Source organism: Alligator mississippiensis, chromosome 3, assembly GCF_030867095.1.
Source record: "Alligator mississippiensis isolate rAllMis1 chromosome 3, rAllMis1, whole genome shotgun sequence".
NCBI lineage: Eukaryota > Metazoa > Chordata > Crocodylia > Alligatoridae > Alligator > Alligator mississippiensis.
The window spans coordinates 162,611,940-162,630,389 of record NC_081826.1 but is presented as its reverse complement, the minus strand read 5'-3'; the positions used below and the strand labels follow the sequence as shown (position 1 = coordinate 162,630,389).

Genomic DNA, 18,450 nt, shown 5'->3' with positions numbered 1-18,450 from the left:
CTAGACGGTGTTGCTTTACCACACATTAGAGTAGTCTAATGTGCAGTAAAGCATCTCATGTAGGTGCACCCACTGAGTACTAATATTAACCTGGCCTGACTCTTTGCAAAGTGGCTCAATTTATGGCCACCTAAGCAGTAACAGAGCTGAACCAAACCCTCAGATGGAGAGCTATTCAAATAGTAAACTAGAACCCAATTTCTAAAAAATCTTCTACCTTTATAATGGGTTAAGCCAAAGCTGGCAGCTCAAGTTCCTCTCTGTTGCTGAACTTTCTCCCTTTGTTGAACCATGACTGAGTATAAAGGACTGCTGCTCCATTATAGGTGGCCCCCTAATTTTTTAGAAGCCTTAAGACATTTAACAATGAATGTACAATAGGAAGAAATAAACGAAAAGGCTGAGTTGCCACACCTTACCTTGGGGTCATGTATTCCAGAAAGCTCTTCATAGATTTTCTCTCCTACCATGACAGCTGCCAGGTTAGCCGTGTAAGTTGACAAACAGAACAAACAAAAAATAGCCCAGAGATTCATTAAAAACCTTCCCGTCCAGCACTTGGGAGGTTTGATGGCAGATGTTCTGCCAAACAATATTGCATAACAAACATTCAGGGCAGAGGAAAAGGAGAATACTTTATTTCTATTTCTTCCCTTAGGGGTCATCCCAAAGGGGCTTTTCCATTCGTATAAGGTGAGGAATATTGCTGTGATGTGGAGAGCAACAAATATTCCCAGCCACATGGTCCAGTGGAGTGGCCACATAAAGGCTCCAATGGGGGCTGCTGTGTCTCTAGTCCTCACTAGGATGCCCAAGCTGGTTGAAAAGAAAGGGCTGGTGAAGTCAATCACTTGGCTACGAGCTGTGTTGATGCTGAATGATGTTACTGCCATATGGGCTGTCCCAGCCAGAAGGTCACCCACAAGCCCTGTCCAGTGGTCATTTTTCCAGGCTCCATACTTCCCATCTCCAACAATGTATAAGTCAAAATCAAAGTTCATATCCTCAGCCAACTTTTCCAGCAGGTCGATGCAGTAGCCATAGCAGCATTTCTTGAACTCAATAGGCACAGTGTCATTGCCTCCTTGAAGGGTTTCAAAGAGGCTATCCAGGACAGCTGAATCATTGGTCAGAGGATCCAGGCAGAGCTGTCCTGCTGGGCATAACCCCTCATCATCTACATTTCTTGTGAAGACAAATGGGTGTTCAATGAGAGTAACCACTCTTAGGTGCAGCCTGGTAGGATGCTGGTTGTAGTTTTTATGTCTCTGGGCTTGCTCTGGCCATATTCCATAATCCATGATGATCTTTCCTTCTTGCCAGCTCCCCAGACGAGTCCACATTGGGTTCCCAATAGGATCGTGCTGCAAATTCCAAATGAAGAAATTGCTTTCTGAGCTTACGATGGAAGAACCTTTCACTCTAATGTGGCCACTGAGACCATCAAAGGTTGTGTTGGCTAAAAACCTGTTGGGGGAACAAAGGCAAGAAATCAAAGCCAAGCTTCCAGATAAATGAAGCCTTATTCTGCTGGAGTGAAACAGAGATTTTGTATGTAAGGTTTTGAACAAGGGCTCAGGAGTTTGGGTTCAGTTTTTTCTTTTCTGATTTTAGTATCTCACTCCTTCCATAAGTAAATTGGAGATTTAAAAAACCTCCTTTCTCTTATCATTTGTCTATTTAGATTGCAAATACTTCAAAAGGAACAGTTTCTTAAGTGCAGCAGCTGTCCACCATTCTAACAGAAATAGCATTATTTTGTTTTTCTCATTTCCTCATTTTTATGACTTTTAAGCAATTCAATTAATCAATGTGAGGAAAACCCAACATGCCTGTAGTCCTTTTTTCCTAGGCTTAAAACAGTATGATGGAAACAACATCCCAGATATCCCCCCAGGAAAAAGCCTATCTCTGTAGATGAACCCATCAGCTGTGACCTCCTGTGGCTGGTCAAAGACCACTAATTTGTTTCATGTTTCAGATATTTCACTGAATTGCTAGCAGAGGATGACAACATTCAAGCAGTCAGAAGGGCTGGATATGAAGTAACATTGAGGAAAGAATCAATAACCTGTTACTGACCAGCTGAGATTGAAAGAGAGGACTCAGTGATAGGTGATTCCCTTGAAACAATGAACTTTGTTGCTTGGTTTTCACAAAAATACCATTGAAACCTGATGGTCTTAGTGAAAGAGTCAGAAGTGTTGTTCCCTTATAGAACACATTACACATGTCAGTATTGCATTGTTTCATCTTGAGTTTTTGGGGTTGTACTAATCTAAAAACCTAAAAGCAAAACTACCAAACAGTCCAGGCATGGGAAATATAGCCAATAGCTTTTTTTTCCAAGTTCTCCTGACTAGAATTCAGTATTTTTATAGCTATTATCCAAGACCCCAGAGTAACAAGAATGTGAAGTATTTGTGTGGTAAAGGTCATATGAAGAAAAGGCCTTTGGGTGGGTGGACCCTGGCACTTGCTGACTAGAGCCATTACAGTTGCCTGTAGTATTCTCCCTGTTAATGTGATTTTGCTGCGTGGTTGAACCAAATAAAATTTTTTAATTTAACGGGTACTAATAGGAGTAACTCCACTGAAGTCAAATGAATTACACTGCTATAAATGTGCTGTAAGATAAGAATCAGGCCCATAATTTTTCCTTAACAGGCATTCAGAGGAGCATCTATTTAACATTTAGCTGGAGCAGCAGAAAATGCCATATCACATTAGTTCTGGGAATCTGGATGAAACAGATTATTGAAATAAACATAAACTCTGCAGCTGTCATAAAACAACACATTCTAACCTCAGCAGGCAAGACATAAACTTTAATGGTGTTTATCATTTATTGATATTTGAGAAAAGGAGCCCTTGAAATTTATTTGCATCTTTTCCAGAACAGTGAGCTACTCTTTTGCCTGATCCCCAATCTTTGTTCTGTCCCACTTGGAAGAGTCCATGAAAAGTTCAGTATCTTGCCAGGTCATAGTTTTAAGTCACTGAAATATGAAAGCCTTCTTACTATGGCAAGGGGGAGTTGCCAGACAAAGGCAAATCTATGAAATGAACAATAAGCTAAATTAAATTCTTTAATTAGTGATTTTCATATACATTATTTGTATTTTATACTCAAACACTCTCAGTGGGAACTCAACCAAGACTCTATTTGTGTAATCAATTTTTGAGCACCATTATTTGGAAAAAGAGATGCATGAATAGACGCAAGCAAAATCTCCTTGTCCATTAAGATTTTACTTGTAAACATTTATTTGGCTTGGTGTTTAGAGGTGGCCTAAAAATACACAGAGGGCGCGCCTACGTTAGATGTTTACTGTGGAGTTGCCTAATTAGCTCTGCAGTAAATGTCTTGGTGTCTACATATGCAGGGCTATTAGACTGGAGTAAACTAATAAACTGTCTAGCAGGTTAGTACTTGTAAATACAAGTACTATCCTATGCTGGAGTGTTTTACTCCACAACAACGCACATGTAGATGCTGACAGGGCTGGTTGGGGCACAAGGGTGCTTCAGTGCAGGGGCTGCCTGCTGGCTAACCCCACACTGAAGCACCCTTGTGACCCAGCCAGTCCCTCTGTAGCATGCTGAACCAGGTCAGAACAGCCTGAGGCTGACAAACTGACCCCCTGGCCTCCCTGGTAGCCAGGACTGCTCTAGCCTGGCTCTACATGCTGCAGTCCTGGGTGCACATGTAAACATGCACCTGGGAACAATAAACTCTGGTGCAATATGTGCCAGAGTTTATTGTATTGCACTAATATGCATGTGTAGATGTGCCCAGGTACTTGTATATATAATATCATGAATGTATAAATGCAGACCCCATTTTGCAAATCTGCTTTGCTAATGGATACAAAAGTATTGTCATTACGCACTAGCGGAGTAACTATGGCACTGTAATATATAAATCAGTGACACATGTTACTAGTCATTGCCTGTGTGCTTCACCACCATCTGTTCTTTCGATCCCAATTGTAATAATATAATAATACATTGAGCTTGCTCAGTAGTGACGTATGTAACAAATTCAATGCATTAGGTATATAATTTGGTGGTACCTTAATCAGAAATGAGGGGAACCATATGTAAGTCATTATTTAACCACTTGTTGTATACATCAGGTTCAATGGCCATTAATCATTCAGAGTTCTGTATACTGTACTGATGCAATGCAAAGCCAAGGGCTTTCAGGACAGTGAGAAGCTGCCCTACAGAATAACCTTTAGGAACAACTTAAAAATGCAAATGGTATAAGGCTGAATCTAATAACTTTTGGAAGGTTCAGAGCAAAGTCCATGAGAGATGTAGTTGCTCAGTGTATCTCAGCCCTTGGTGCGTGAGTCCCATAAAGATTAGTTACGGTATATGTGAATTGATCCTTATTGATCATATTAATGCATAAATTACTCTCAGGCATGTATAGAGAGGGCATTGGTTACACCTGTTTCCAGAGATGTACAGTCAGATTCTCAGTGGGTGTAAATTAGCACTGATACACTGAAATAAATGGAACTGCATTGACCTATACTAGCTGAGAATTTGACCCTAAATTGAAACTGTAAAATCTGCAGTCAGGTTTGTCATTCTAATTTTAACAGGGAGGTCAAACTTTAACATTTTCTCCTTCTGGTTTTATTCTGATTTTAAATGTGCATTCTCAGGAGAATCAGTTATTAGAGCTTTCATGCCACTACCTTATGTTAGAAGAGTTATGCTTGTGGGGTGGTAAAGGGATTTAATCAAATTAGTCCATTTTCCTTGACTTGATTACATGGTTGCTCCATATTTCCTTATGTTCATGCCAAGTTCAGTAAGGAGCAAGAGGAAGAATGAACAGCAAGTTAAATCACAGACTGCTGAGATTGCTCAGAAACCAAAAGCTATAATTTACAGTCTACATGAAGTTTTCAAATCCTAATGCCTTGTTTCTGTAACAAGGTGTTCACAACAGCTGAGATTTAATTCAGCAGGGACTTGCTTTCCATATGAGGGGTCTCAATAATTCTTTTGAGGAAATTGAGTGTAGGGGGGAACTCCTGCACATCTGCTATTATGTAAGGCCGGATCCTGATCTTCTTTACCCTAAATATTGAATCCTTCATCCTGCAAGGTGTGGGACTAGAAGGCCTTCGATATCTGTTCCAACCTTCCAGTTCTCTGATGCCATGAAAACACACTGGCCAATATTGGATATCTAAGTTCTGCATTAAAACTCTTAAGGTTGGACACATATACAGTGGAAGTGCTGAGTGATGATAGGGAAGCTTGAGGTCCTGGATCTTCAGCTTTTTAAAGTTCTGTATAAATATAATTATTAGCTAGATCAGTGCTTCCCAACCAGCATGCCGTGAACCCCTTTTAAGGGTGTCGGAGTACTGCACAATATAAGTATTGTTGAATGTGCAAACATCTACACATGATTCAGAAAATAAACCCAGAGATTTCAAATAGGAAGCCATAGTATCAAAAATAGTTGGACCTGGTGTGAGCTTTCTGAGTTCTTTGCACCTGAAGAATTACTCTGTTTTTCTGTAGTCAAGAAATGAGCGAAAGCTAAAAGATGGCATTTTCTGAGGGCTGCCTTGAGTGTAAAGAGATTGAGAACCACTAAGTAAGAAAGAGAAGTGCAGGTGGGAGATGGGGAGGAGTGGAGAAAAATGCACATATGGGCTGGAACTCATGGTAGGCTTCAGGGCATACATGGAAATGCATTAGGTAAACTGGAACATTGCTAGTAGTGGCAATAATGAATTATCGGAGCAGGTATGGATTAAAGTCATAATCCATTAACTTGATCCATATGGGCATATTGCTGCACCTCTGTAGAATCTCACAGACCTCTCTGGGGTTTTGTCCAAGCACAGCAGTTTGTCACAATGCAGGATCAGGACCTAAGGGCAGTTATACGCATACATTTGTCTGCTCCAATACGCCAGAAATCCAGTACGTGAGCTGATGTGCCCAGTGCCGTGTTGTGTGTATTTGTGTAAAATCAGGAAAAAGAAACCTGGTAGTGAGGGAAATGAGTCATAATCAAAATTGGAGAGCAGTTTTCCACCATTAATGTCCCTGGGCCTCAGCCCAGAATCGAGATGGGGAGGCAGGAAATAGCACAGAGGCAAAAAAAATGAAAACTTTTCTGAATGCAAAGGCAATCCTGCATCTTGCAGAAGCTACAGGCACCCGGGGCGGGGTGGGGGTGAGGAAATCAAACAGAGCAAGCAGCAGCACTGATGAACCTTAAAGGGTCAGGTGCACTCATATAGCTACTATTAATGTTAGGAGTGTATTAACAATGAAAAGATGGGAACAGGTTAAACCCATGTTAAAACAAGCAAGGGCAGACAATCTGACTTCAAGATTGTGGTATCCTGGGAAAGAGGGATTATAAGCATTTTGAGAAAAGGTGAAGATGGGGACCATCCTGGTGGTCAGGGAGAAATGAAATGAAAACAAAGCAGCTGGAATGGCAATACAATTCAAGAATTCAGAGGTGAAACCAAAGCAGGTAGAAAACATCTTTGGTGGTAGACTGCAGAGAATGATACTATAAGTCAAGGGAGTAGAATTAGAAGTTTTCAACGTATTTGCACCACCGGAGTGGGAGGGGAGGAAGTCTCTGTTTAGAAAGCTAGCAGGTTACCTGATTGAAGGGAGACCACAGATAGTAGCAGGGGACTTCAACTGCATAATTGAAGTACCTGACAGAACAGGGGAAGGAGGACATGGACCTTTAGACATCTAGATAGTTAGCAAATATAATAAAAGAAGAATCACTAGGAGATGTGCGGAAAGGGGAGAAAGTTTTCACTAGAACTGATTGTAGTGAAAAGAAACAATCAAGAATTGACTGTGTTTATATCACAAGAAACAGAAATAAAGAAAGAAAGTGTTAGTGTGGCATTTAGGGATCAGCAAATACTGAAGGCAGAATTGAGTTTTGGTAAGTGCCCTGTGGGAGGAAGGGGAATATGGAAGTTAAATGTGAAACTTGCAAGATGAAGAGATGTGTTAAGCATACATGAAAGCGTATGAGGGTTGGAGACCACTGAAGAAGTATTTTAAGAGTACCACAGAATGGTGGATGATGGTGAAGAAGATGATGAGAGAATTCTTCAGGAAGGAAGGTCAAAGAACCATGGGGAAAAGAACAAAAGGGCTGAGAAAGATGCAAAGAAAAGTGCAAGAGCTGCTACAGGAAGCTGCAGAAGGAAGACAGGTAGGAAAAGAACTAGAAGAAACACAGCAAGAGATAGAAAGCTGGTTTAAAAGAAAGATGAGTGAACATATTTTTAGTACAAGCACCCTGGGTGGAAGAAAATGAAGAGTGGTCCCGATACTTTTCATCTAGAGTGAAGACAGTCAAAGGAGAGCTAAAAGTAGTGTGGGAAGAAAAGAGTACCCAGGTGGAAAAGCATGGGGTGGTGTTGGAGGCAACAAGATTTTACAAAGAGCTTTATCAGAAGTAGGAAATAGTAAGAAGATGGAGGATTTGTTTGAAGAGACTGGAGAAAAAGTGGAGGAGGAGGGAGCAAGGAAACGGAAGAAAAGATAAACTTAAAGGAAGTAGAGGAGTGCTTAAAAACCTTTAAACAAGAGAAATCACCAGGAGCAGATAGACTACATATGGAACGTTAGGAGAAGTTCTGGGTATGGGTTAAGAGACATATAGTAGAATTTTTTTGAGGAAATAACGGAAACAGGAGACGCAGGGAGAGATTTTACAAAAGGAGTTGTGATCTTACTCTTCAAGAAAGGGGAGAAGGAGCTCCTGAAAAACTGGAGATGTATTACACTTCTTAATATGGATTGTACTTTAAGATGCTGGTTTTGAGGATGAGGAAAAACCTCAAGAAGAAAATACAAAAAGACCACAAGTATGTGCAGCACCAGGTAGAAGGATCTCCAAAGCTTTCAAAGTGATCAGAGATATACTGTCCCACATCTAAGAGAGGAAAATAGTAGTTATAACAAACTTAGATTTTAGAAAAAAAACCATATGACGGAGTGGATCATGATTGCTTATGAAAAGTGATAGGACAAATGGGATTCCCAGAGAAATGTATATGTTGAGTAAGGTTATTATATAGAGAAGCGGAGAGTGAGGTCCAGATTAATGAACATTTAAGTGGGGTTTTATGAACAAAAATAATAATAATAAAAAAAAAAGTTTCCTATCAGCATGTTTGCCCAACGTGGGCCATGTGTTTTACAGTCATGCTCAGTGCTGGCTGCATTTAATCAACTTCACAGTTGGTTTCCATTACTGAGCATATGCTGCTTTTGGCAGCAGTTCAGTGATAGACAATGTATTTAGTGAAATTTCTTTGTATGCAATTATGAGATGAGGGTTTTTTTCCCCCATGCCAATTAGGGGAAAAAAAACTCATCTTGCCTTTGAGTAAATATGGTAAGAAAAATACTGGCTGCAAATCATGAGACTAGCTATCATTCAAAACAAAATGAAAAGAAATAAATAGGCATGCAGTAATATGTAAAAGAGCATTTGCTACAAGCTCCCTCCCACCCTTCCTTCATCAGCTAGACTCTCAACATGTCCGGTTTGTGCAGTCAGCAGTCTGGTAATTTGAAAAGCACTACTGCTGTAGTATATATTTTCAAGGATCTAGAGAGTGCAAGAAATTAAGTACATAACTCAATGGATTTCAATAGTGCAGGTTTGGTAGCTCAAATTCCATTCCCATTATTTACTTCTGCTTAGTTGTTTCAGCTTTCTTGTGAGACTTAAGTTTAGGATGAGGTTTAAGTAAGGAAGTGTATTTGTCTAAAATGGATGAGAGGTTCATCCCATCACTGAGAAGAAAAAGCTCAAATAAGCCCTCAAAGTAGACGTGAACAGAAATACCAAAAGTGCTATGTATTTGAATCCTGACTAAAAACTTGCTGCGTGGATATCTGGGAAGAAGTAGTTCAAAAGAACCTCTGTAACAGTGACAAGATACACAAATACTCCTGATGCATACATATCTGTAAATCTATGGGTGTGCCCACATAGCAAAACAAAAGTATGAGTGTAACAAATGTTACTATACATGTGCTAGTGTAATCCAGATAATAATAGGTGAGAGTACCAGGGATTATAACATGGGCTAGCAAAAAAAATATGTACACAATATTCCTGGAGAGTTTGCATTCTGGTTGCTAGCCCAAGCTAAAATCTGTGCTGCCACATTTTCTTTTCTCTTGCTATGCATGCTAGCTAAATTGGAGCTAGCATGGGTATTCATGCTCACACTGTACTCACACCATCAATTTGCGTGTATATACATTTTATGTATATACAAGAGGGTTTATGCAATAAAGGAGAGCTGTAAGTAGAGAAATCCAGAGTCAATCTTACACAAACTGGAGTACAGGCAGCATCCTTTTAGTAGTTAGATTGGGCTACACCTTCCCTTCCCCACCCAGCCACACGGTCACTCACAGATGTAAGTGTTTAGAATGTGCTTTCTGGTCAAATTTTAGCACAGAACAGCTTGGTGTGCAGCATCTTACAAAGAGTGCCTGCAAGACAGCAGATTGCATGGGGCAGGGGGGAACGTGCTTCTGGGAGTTCTTTGTAGCTTCATCAGCACTCAGTACTCAAATCCACTTCTAACCTTCTGCAGCTGTATCTCAGCAGCCAAGAAGCAGTCTTTTTCTGTCAACACCAGCACTGGGGCCAGCAAAGGAAAGACCCTTCCAGGTGCATTCTGGTAGGTTCTGAGCTCACTTGTGTTCCCTGCCAGCCCAGAGCCCTTCAAAACTTGAAGCTGGCCCTGACTACTTCTTCCTCCTTGGAGTGTAAACTTGCATGCCTGTTGGGATTTCTTTTATCAGCCAGGTTGTGTTGTCTGTACTCTCAATGGGTGTGTCTACATGTTCACTGATGCACCATAGTTACTGCGCATTAAGTTTAGTACTTGCATAACGAAGTACTAAATCAACGTGCAGTAACTGGCACTACTGTGCAGTAGCACCGGTGCATCGGTTTTTAAAGATGCTAACTGTGCAGTAGCCTGATACTACTGTGCAGTAGTGTATTAGCACAGGTTTTACTGGGCATACTACTTCACACTGTTACTAAGCTACTGCATAGTAAGTGTCTCATGTAGCCACTGAGGGGTACCATGCTTTCCACTAGGAGGGACTGTTTGTGGTGCAATTTTCTATTCATTGCAAGCATATAATAATCTGGTTCGAGTAACTGTGGCAACATGAAATATATAGAAATGTGTGTTTATATACACATGCACACACACGTACATGCATGTGCATGCCAGCCATGTGCATGATCAGAGGTCAGGAAAACAGACCATACGATGACAGGCTGAGAGCCATGGGACTCTTCAGCCTGGAAAAGCACAGGCTCAGGGTGATCTGGTGGCCGCCTATAAGCTTATCAGGGGTGCTCATCAGGATCTGTTCACCAGAGCGCCCCAAGGGATGACAAGATCAAACGGCCACAAACTCCATCTCAACTGATTCAGGTTGGACATAAGGAAGGACTTCTTTACTGTCCGAGCCCCCAAGGTTTGAAATAGACTGCTGCCAGAGGCGATTCAAGTACCCACTTTGAATGCCTTCAAGATGCATTTGGATGCTTATCTTGCTGGGATCCTATGATCCCTGCTGACTTTCTGCCCCTGGGGCAGGGGGCTGGACTCGATGATCCTCTGGGGACCCTTCCAGCCTGATTGTCTATGAAATCTAAATATATGACAGTTAATATATAAAGGAGAGGATTATAAACAGGGGGTGGAAAAGTGCTGAGCTGACCCATTTAGTTGAAAATGGAAAAAATAATTTATATAATAAAATGGTGGTTAAAAGAAAGAAATAATGAAAATTAAACTTACTTTGCTAAATACTGCCCTGAAGTGATGTTTTTCTCTGCCGTGTCCATGCAATTTGTTGTACTTGGAATAAGCGCTAATTCTGGTTGGATCAAAGTAGCTGTTCCTACAGCTCTTGCTATTAGTTCCATTGCATCCTGTACATAGTGCTCAAAAACTGACTGTGTTGTTTTGCCATGAGCTATGAGACCTAACGGTAAACCTTCTGTCCTCAGTTCTTCCACATTCTGTGAATTCCCAAGAATCCAGTGAAATTCTGGAGGCATCACGCCGAACCGAGTGGTTATTTCAAAAATCTTCCTTGTTTTTTCCATGTCACAGCCAAACATAACCATGGTTGATGTTGTGTCTTTAATGTTCTCCAGGTGAAATTGTAAGTAGCTCAAAAGGTCACTAGTTGATGTGAGGTTTGCTGTGATGTTTATAATGGTTCCTAGGTGGAACTTGGAGCTCTGTTGCGTGAGGAAGAGAAAATCTGTGATGTTCCATTCCTCCTGGCATAACATCAAACTGAAATTGTACCAGTTGTTCATTTCAAGGATTGAGAAAGTGACGTCCGCATCAGAACTCAATGAATTTTCTAAACTCAGTTGTAGATGAAGGGGATTCTGTATTTAGAAGATATGAAGCACATTGATTAGAAAAGCTAACTCATGACTTAAGAAATGACTATATCTTTTGGTCACTTTATCACTTCCATATTTTTGGCTCACAGGATACATAAGCCATATATGCATACAGTTATCATAGCGGATTAAATTCTGACATCCCATTCAGTTCTGAACATCCTAATTAGGGAACTTAAAGGGTTACTCTAGGATTTTGAGGCTTTCTTTTGATCTAAGAAAATAAGGTCATAAAAGACCCAACTGTAAGTCCCATATTATTTAATATGATTGGAATGTTTTATGCAGAAAAGAAAGACAGATGCTGAGAGTTTATGATCAGACCAGTATATTTGAAACTGATGGAAACAGTTTCAAAAGGAAACACAGACACAGGACAGATTTGCTGCGAATAGCTCCAATAACTTTAGTCCAGGACTTGGTATAACTCAGTGTAGCTACGCTGAAATTAATGGAGCTATAGTCCTTTAAACCGTACAAGGATCCAACTCATGACCAGGTTCAAAGTTAGTGTCAACCAGTGTAATGGAGTCTAGAACCTTGCCAACTTCATCATCAGAAGCAAACTTCCTATGGCCTAAAACACACCTAATGGATCCAGACCAGGCCCTGACAAGAAATGTAAAACCTGCTAACACATATTCACCATGCCCACAATAACTATACCCTACAATAGAACCACCAGCATTCCTGGATCTTACACTTGCACCTCCAGAAATGTAATATATCACATCCAGTGCATCAAATGCCTTATTGGAAAATATGTAGGAGAAACCAAACAAGAACTGCGCACCAGAATGAGCGCACACCAAAAATCTATCAAAGACAAGAATACCCAATTACCTGCGGGGCACATTTCTCACAAGCAAACCACTCTCTCTCCAATCTCTGTTCTAATCCTCAAAGGGAATTTATAAAACACCTTTCATAGATGAGCCGATGAACTTCACTTCATTAATCTACTGGATACAAAAGATCATGGACTAAATATAGACATTGGATTTATGATGCACTATAACCTGCCTAGCATCTGACTCCCTAGGTAACCTCTCTACCATGTACTAGCTATATTCATTCCCCTCCCCGACACCTGTCTCTCACCCATTAACTACCTCAATTTACATTTTCACTGCCTGGCTTCCTCACATGCGTACCAGCCTCTAGCTTCTTTACTATTCCATCCAGGAAGAGCACAAACCAACTGCAGATGCTTCCTCAGCCTGACAAAGTGTATTTGTACTCAAAAGCTTGCGAAGAATTTTTCCAACTTTTGAGTTGGTTTAATAAAAGATATTGGATTTACCCAAAGAACTTGTCTGCTGCATGGAATCTATAATGGATTTATCATGCTCCTCACCTCTTTGCTGTAAGGAAAGACTGATTTAGATTGAATAAATGAGATTAGTGTAGCATAAGCTTTCATAAGCAGTGGACTTATTTAATCAGATGTGAGGGGACTGCAGGACTGAAAGCTTTTAAACAGAAAGCAGTGATTAGAATACAAAGGGTTGGAAGTCAGGAGAAAAAAAAAGAGAGGTAAAGTTTTCAATGGTGATATCACCGCCACATTGTATTGAAAACAAATGGAACAACTTTTATGCCAGCAGCTCTCATCTAAGCAGACCACTAGATCCATTGTTTGCAGCCAAGCTCTACAACCATATCTGCTATGATCATACTGACCAGGGTACACACCTTAAGGATCTGGAGCAGGGATTCTTATAATTACAGTACAGTCCTAAAACTGTAGCCACTCAGATCAGCAAAGCCAGATTCAGACCCCACTCCAACCTGTTACATTTCCATTCCTGAGATAAGGACAACAGAGTCCCTCTGGTTGTCACCTATAACCCCCATCTTGAATCTTCAAGCCCTCCTGGAAAATGACAGTCGCTTCAAAGTAGCCATGAGAGACAAATCTGTCCTGGTTTACAGACAGCCCCCCAGCCTCAAATAGCACGTTTCCACCAACAGACTACCTAAATCCTTTTCTCACCAAGACCTTGTTCCAGATCCAGATGCCAGCTGTGCCCTCTCATCAGTACTGACAACATCATCATTGGACCGAATAACACTGATTATAAATTTTGAGGGTAATTTAACTGAACCTTTACTAATGTCATATATGCTGTCCCTGGCTTACAGTGCCCCTCTGCTGTCTGTTGGAGAGACAGAGTAGTCCCCATGTGTAAAAATGAATGAAAACTGATCTGGCATCACTTCAGAAGAGAGACACAAGCCTGTGGCAGAACGCTTAACCCCCCTGGACATCCCATTGCTGACCTCAGAGTGTCTGTTCTCAGACAATGAAACTTTAAAAACCGACTTGAACAGGAAATTGTGGAACAAGATAGCATCCAGAGACTAGAATGTTTTAACTGTGATCTAAACCAAGATTATGGATTCTTATCCCTTTACCTGGATTAGTTTTTACAACCTCTATGTCCTTTAACGGGTTAACTGCTTTGTTTTTCTCTCTTCTGCTCACATTGCCTCTCTCAACAGTGTCCCTTTCTTGTTCCTCTTCCCTTCTTTACCCTTGGATTCTAATCACTGCTTTCCTGCAGTCCTTTCACGGCATCTGATAAAGTAAGCTACTTCTTACAAAAGCTTATCTTATGCATCTCAGATTTAGTTGGTCTGTAATCTACCTTCTGTTTGCCTTTAGACTAACAGAGCTAACTATCTCCTTTTGTTCTTTGCTGTAAATCATACCGACTTATACTCATGCTGATTCACGTTCACTGGGAAGAGGTGTAGATTACAATTCTAAATTTAGCTCTTGCTAACCAACAATATGCTTTAAAAATGTATTATTTCAGGCTCATTTCCCACTGTCTTGCCTTTTGCCTAGTTATAGGGGGGTAGGAACAGGCTACTATCTCTGTGCAAAGTCAGGTATAAAATTTTGCCATTCTGATTTGGTAGCAATTCATGTCCACTTTCCACTCATCAGCTTCCAAACCTAGGTCTCAGTGGAGGCATGTATATGAAACGCTTACTGCAGTTGCCTAATTAGCTCCACAGTAAAGCATTTCCATCTACATATGTGGAGCTATTAAGCTGGAATAAACTAATTAACTTTGCCTTAGGTTAGTACTGCCCAACACAAGTACTATCATACAGTGGAGTTATTTACTCCACTGCAATGCAAGTGTAGATGCTGACTAGGACTGGCTGGGGCACAAGGGTACTACAGTGCAGACCTGCCTACCAGTTAGCCCTGTACTGTAGCACTCACATGCCCCAGCCAGCTCCTCTGCAGCATGTTAAGCTGAGAGAGGGGCCACTTCAGGCTGGCAGGATGACCTCCAGATCTTTGCCAGTTGGGGATGTGCCACCCCAGCTCAACATGCTGAGGTCGTAGGTGCATGTGTAAATGCTACCCTTGGGGGCAATAAATTCTTGAGTGAACTGCGCCGGAGTTATTGCATTGTGCTAATTTCACGTATAGAGGTGCCCAGTAGCACCAAATTTGGAGCAACTGTATTGTTTTTTAGATCTACATTGAAATTAGTATCTGGCCTATAAAGTTGGGATGCAAATGGCTACATAAGATCAAAGTACAAAGGGAGAACCAAGCCCCCTATTCATAAGCAATCAACTTTCAACATGCTAATTTATGGTTACCTGAAATTATAATGCATTTTCCAGTACAGATTGTGTAAGTTGAGAGTTGGTAGGAAAAATACTACAAGTAAGGATGCTTTCAACTCTTTTCTTATCTCTTGCTTTTGGTATTCAGGAATGCCTTTACACAAGCACATGAATAGACTAATTAAATGGATCAAGGTACACAGTCAATACAAATCTTGTCCTGTCAATAAGGCATGGTAGGATTGACTCTCTGGTAAAGGACAAACTATTGATTGAACAAGAATCAGACACTCCTGGACTCTTTGAATCCCATACCAGTGACATATTGACTATTGATCATGAGGCTTTTGATTAAGTTGGAAAACAAATAAGCATCACATGTAATAATTTGGGATGGGTGAATAGGTTCTAATAATTAATCTCCTCAAACTGAACTCAAGCCCAACATTTTGTGAGGCTCTGGAATGATTATATAAGCATTTTTTGTCTCCCCAGCTCTAGTTTCTGCCTGTGATTGCAAATGGAAGTGCCAGAATTTTGTAAGAAAAGCTGCTCTTGCATTCTTTCTATCCGGGATCAGAAAGAGAAGTCCCAGAAATGGCACAAACCAGCTTGTTTTCTTGAATTCTCTTGGACAAATTTTGCAGACCTGAATGGTCAACGTATTTTGAATGAATTTTAGAACAGCATGGAGGGTTATATGAACTGTTTACCCATTCTGAATTTTCAAGAAAATGATTAACTCTAATTATAATAATAATAGAAAAACTTACATACAGATTCATACAGCAATGTGTGAATTGGTCTAGAAATATAGCAGGCACTGGGTGCATTTGGAAGTGAAAGGCCAAATGCTGAACCCTTCAATCCTTACAGTAGGGTGCATACACTACAATGTGCTGATTCTTGTAAACAGAGGTCAGTGCTAAAAAAAAAATCTTTAAAGCAAACTTGGGCTGCATCCACATGAGCAGGGGCATGCCTTTACAGCAGCACAAATTATAGCAGTATAAATTGTGCTGCTACTTTGTGCCCCAGTGCATGCCCCTGCTTGTGTGCTCTGCAGTGGGACACAGTGTCTGCTGCTCCATGTGCTGCAGGCAGGGCTGGCTAGGGTACAGGGTGCCTCAGCAGGGGCTAGCCATCCCCTGCACTGAGGTACCCTGTGCTCTGTCCAACCAGGAGCAGCACGTGGAGATGGGGGAGCAGACAGCCCAGGGCTGCCTGCTCCTTCATCTCTGCTTGCTGTGCTGAAGCACCCTGTGCCCCAGCCAGCCACTCCTCACCTGACTGCAGTGCAGTGTGCCTCGAGATGGGGGAGCAGGCAGCCTTCAGTTGGCTGCTCCCCCGTCTCTGTGTGCCTCAGCACGGGGGTTCCACTGTGTCTGCCTGTTCCTCCATCTTGAGCACACTGAGCCCCAGGCAATCACGGAGTGGCTGGCTGGGGTGCAGGGTGCCCCAGTATGGGAGCTTCACAATGCTCTGAGCTGCCTGCTCCCCCATCTCTGCATTTGTCTTGGTACTCGCCAGTTTGGCATGGTTTGCACCATTTTCTTTTCCAGAGGTTTTTTTTTTTTTTGCCACTGGGAAATCCTTGTAGCAAATTTTGCCTTGGCACTGCAAATTCACCATGTGCTGCAAATTAGCAGTGCTGAGCCCTGATTAATGTGCAATTCATGTGGTTTTGTGGTGCTGCAAAGAAGTTTGCAGCACCACAAACCACACATGCCTGCATGTCAGGATCCAGCCTTGGAGTTTAATTCTTCTGCCACTGGAGTCAGTGGCCTTTGAATCCTCACAGGGAGAAAGATTTGGCCCTTTCTCATTACCCTCGGTTAAGTTTTCTGTCTATGGGACATTAGAGTGATTTGTCTTAGCCCAGATTTTAATATTATACAAGCATCTACAAAGCCCAACACAATTGAAATTCCTGGAGATTTCATCTTCTAGGGGTCCAGAGACTGTGGAAGGCAGATGGGGAGCAGGCACTGGGGGGGGCAGCTGCAGGCACTGGAGAGGGGGCAGGCTGCAGAGGGGAAAAGTGGTGGGAGCACATGGCAAGGGAGCGACCTGCTTCACCATCACATGTCACCCTGCCACTGCTTTCTGTACTGAAGCAGTGGGAGTGTATGAGGGGATGAAATTAAGAAAACCCTCTGATAATTAGATCATATACATGGAAAATTATAACAAGTTCATACATGTTCCACATATATAATCCAATTATTGGGGGTTGTCTTCGATTTGGATAAATATGGTAACAAACAGGAACATCAGCATTAATTAGCTGCCCTGATGACAGTCTCATAAGAATGACTGACAGCCCATGGAGATCAATTTTATCTTCCAGTCCTAATGGCAAATCCTTTAAGATATACAAAGGCCAGGTGGGAAGTCTTATGTTGCCACTGGCTGTCTCATACAATTTCCTGCGAGTAAACAGAGAATATTGGCCTCAAGGGTGTCAGCTGGGAACCTTTCAATAACATTACTCCAGGTAAGGAATTTTCTTCTTAAAGCAAAGCAGCCTGAATCCAAAGAATTAAAATAAAATAAAAATAAAAATGGACACAATTACCACTTTATTTCAGTTTCATGAGTTACAAAGGATCTGATTCTGGTCTCATTGAAGCTAGTAGTATTTTCCCACTGACATCATTGTGAGCAGGGTTTATCAGCTGACACAGGAAAAAAATTATAGATAAGCATTCAGAACTAGGATTAATGGTCACAACTGGGAAAGGCTTTCAGTGTTTCCTACTAGCAAATTCAGCTCCCTTAACAGGAAGTGACAAGGACAAAAGATTGGGCCCTAAATTCTCCATGATTATGGCTACGCAGAAAGTATTGTGATGATCTAATCCCAATGCACATCTAAGAAAGCTCAATTTGCTAATTTGGTCATGTAGAGTTTTATTGTGATTAGATGCTGTCCATGCCAGTGAACCAGGATGCATTTATGATAACCAGATTCAATCCTAAAACATTTTCTTACAGAACAACTGTGTTCTCTTTCACTGACTTCAGTGGAACACATGATCCATTACACATTTGTATTAAAAATATTTATTAGAAAGATACTTTAAAAAGCTGAGGAAAAGTACTGTGATACCTAAAAGCTTGCCTAAGTGTATCCCAAAATACAGTTGGTCCAATAAAAGATATCACTCACAAAAATTCTTGCCTTTCGCTAATTAAAAAGATAAACAATAGTCATTGTCAATTTCTTGCCATAATGAAATGGTTTTCACTAGTGAAAGATGGGAAGGAGTCCCTGCCAAATCTGGGGTTTTAAGAATTAGCAGACTTTTATTCCAGAAATATGTAGAGAGAATCAGAAATTGCAAAAAAGA

At 41.1% G+C, this 18,450-nt stretch overlaps 1 protein-coding gene across 1 annotated transcript in view; it reads right to left on the bottom strand.

Annotated features, from left to right (window-relative positions):
• Positions 1 to 18,450, bottom strand: part of GRIN3A (glutamate ionotropic receptor NMDA type subunit 3A) — a 132,762-nt gene that overhangs the window by 77,289 nt on the left and 37,023 nt on the right. The window contains exons 2-3 of the mRNA XM_019490756.2: positions 10,878 to 11,482; positions 420 to 1,467 (exon numbers count right to left, since the gene is read on the bottom strand). Coding sequence (XP_019346301.2) covers positions 420 to 1,467; positions 10,878 to 11,482 — 1,653 coding nt within the window. The remainder of the gene's footprint in view (positions 1 to 419; positions 1,468 to 10,877; positions 11,483 to 18,450) is intronic.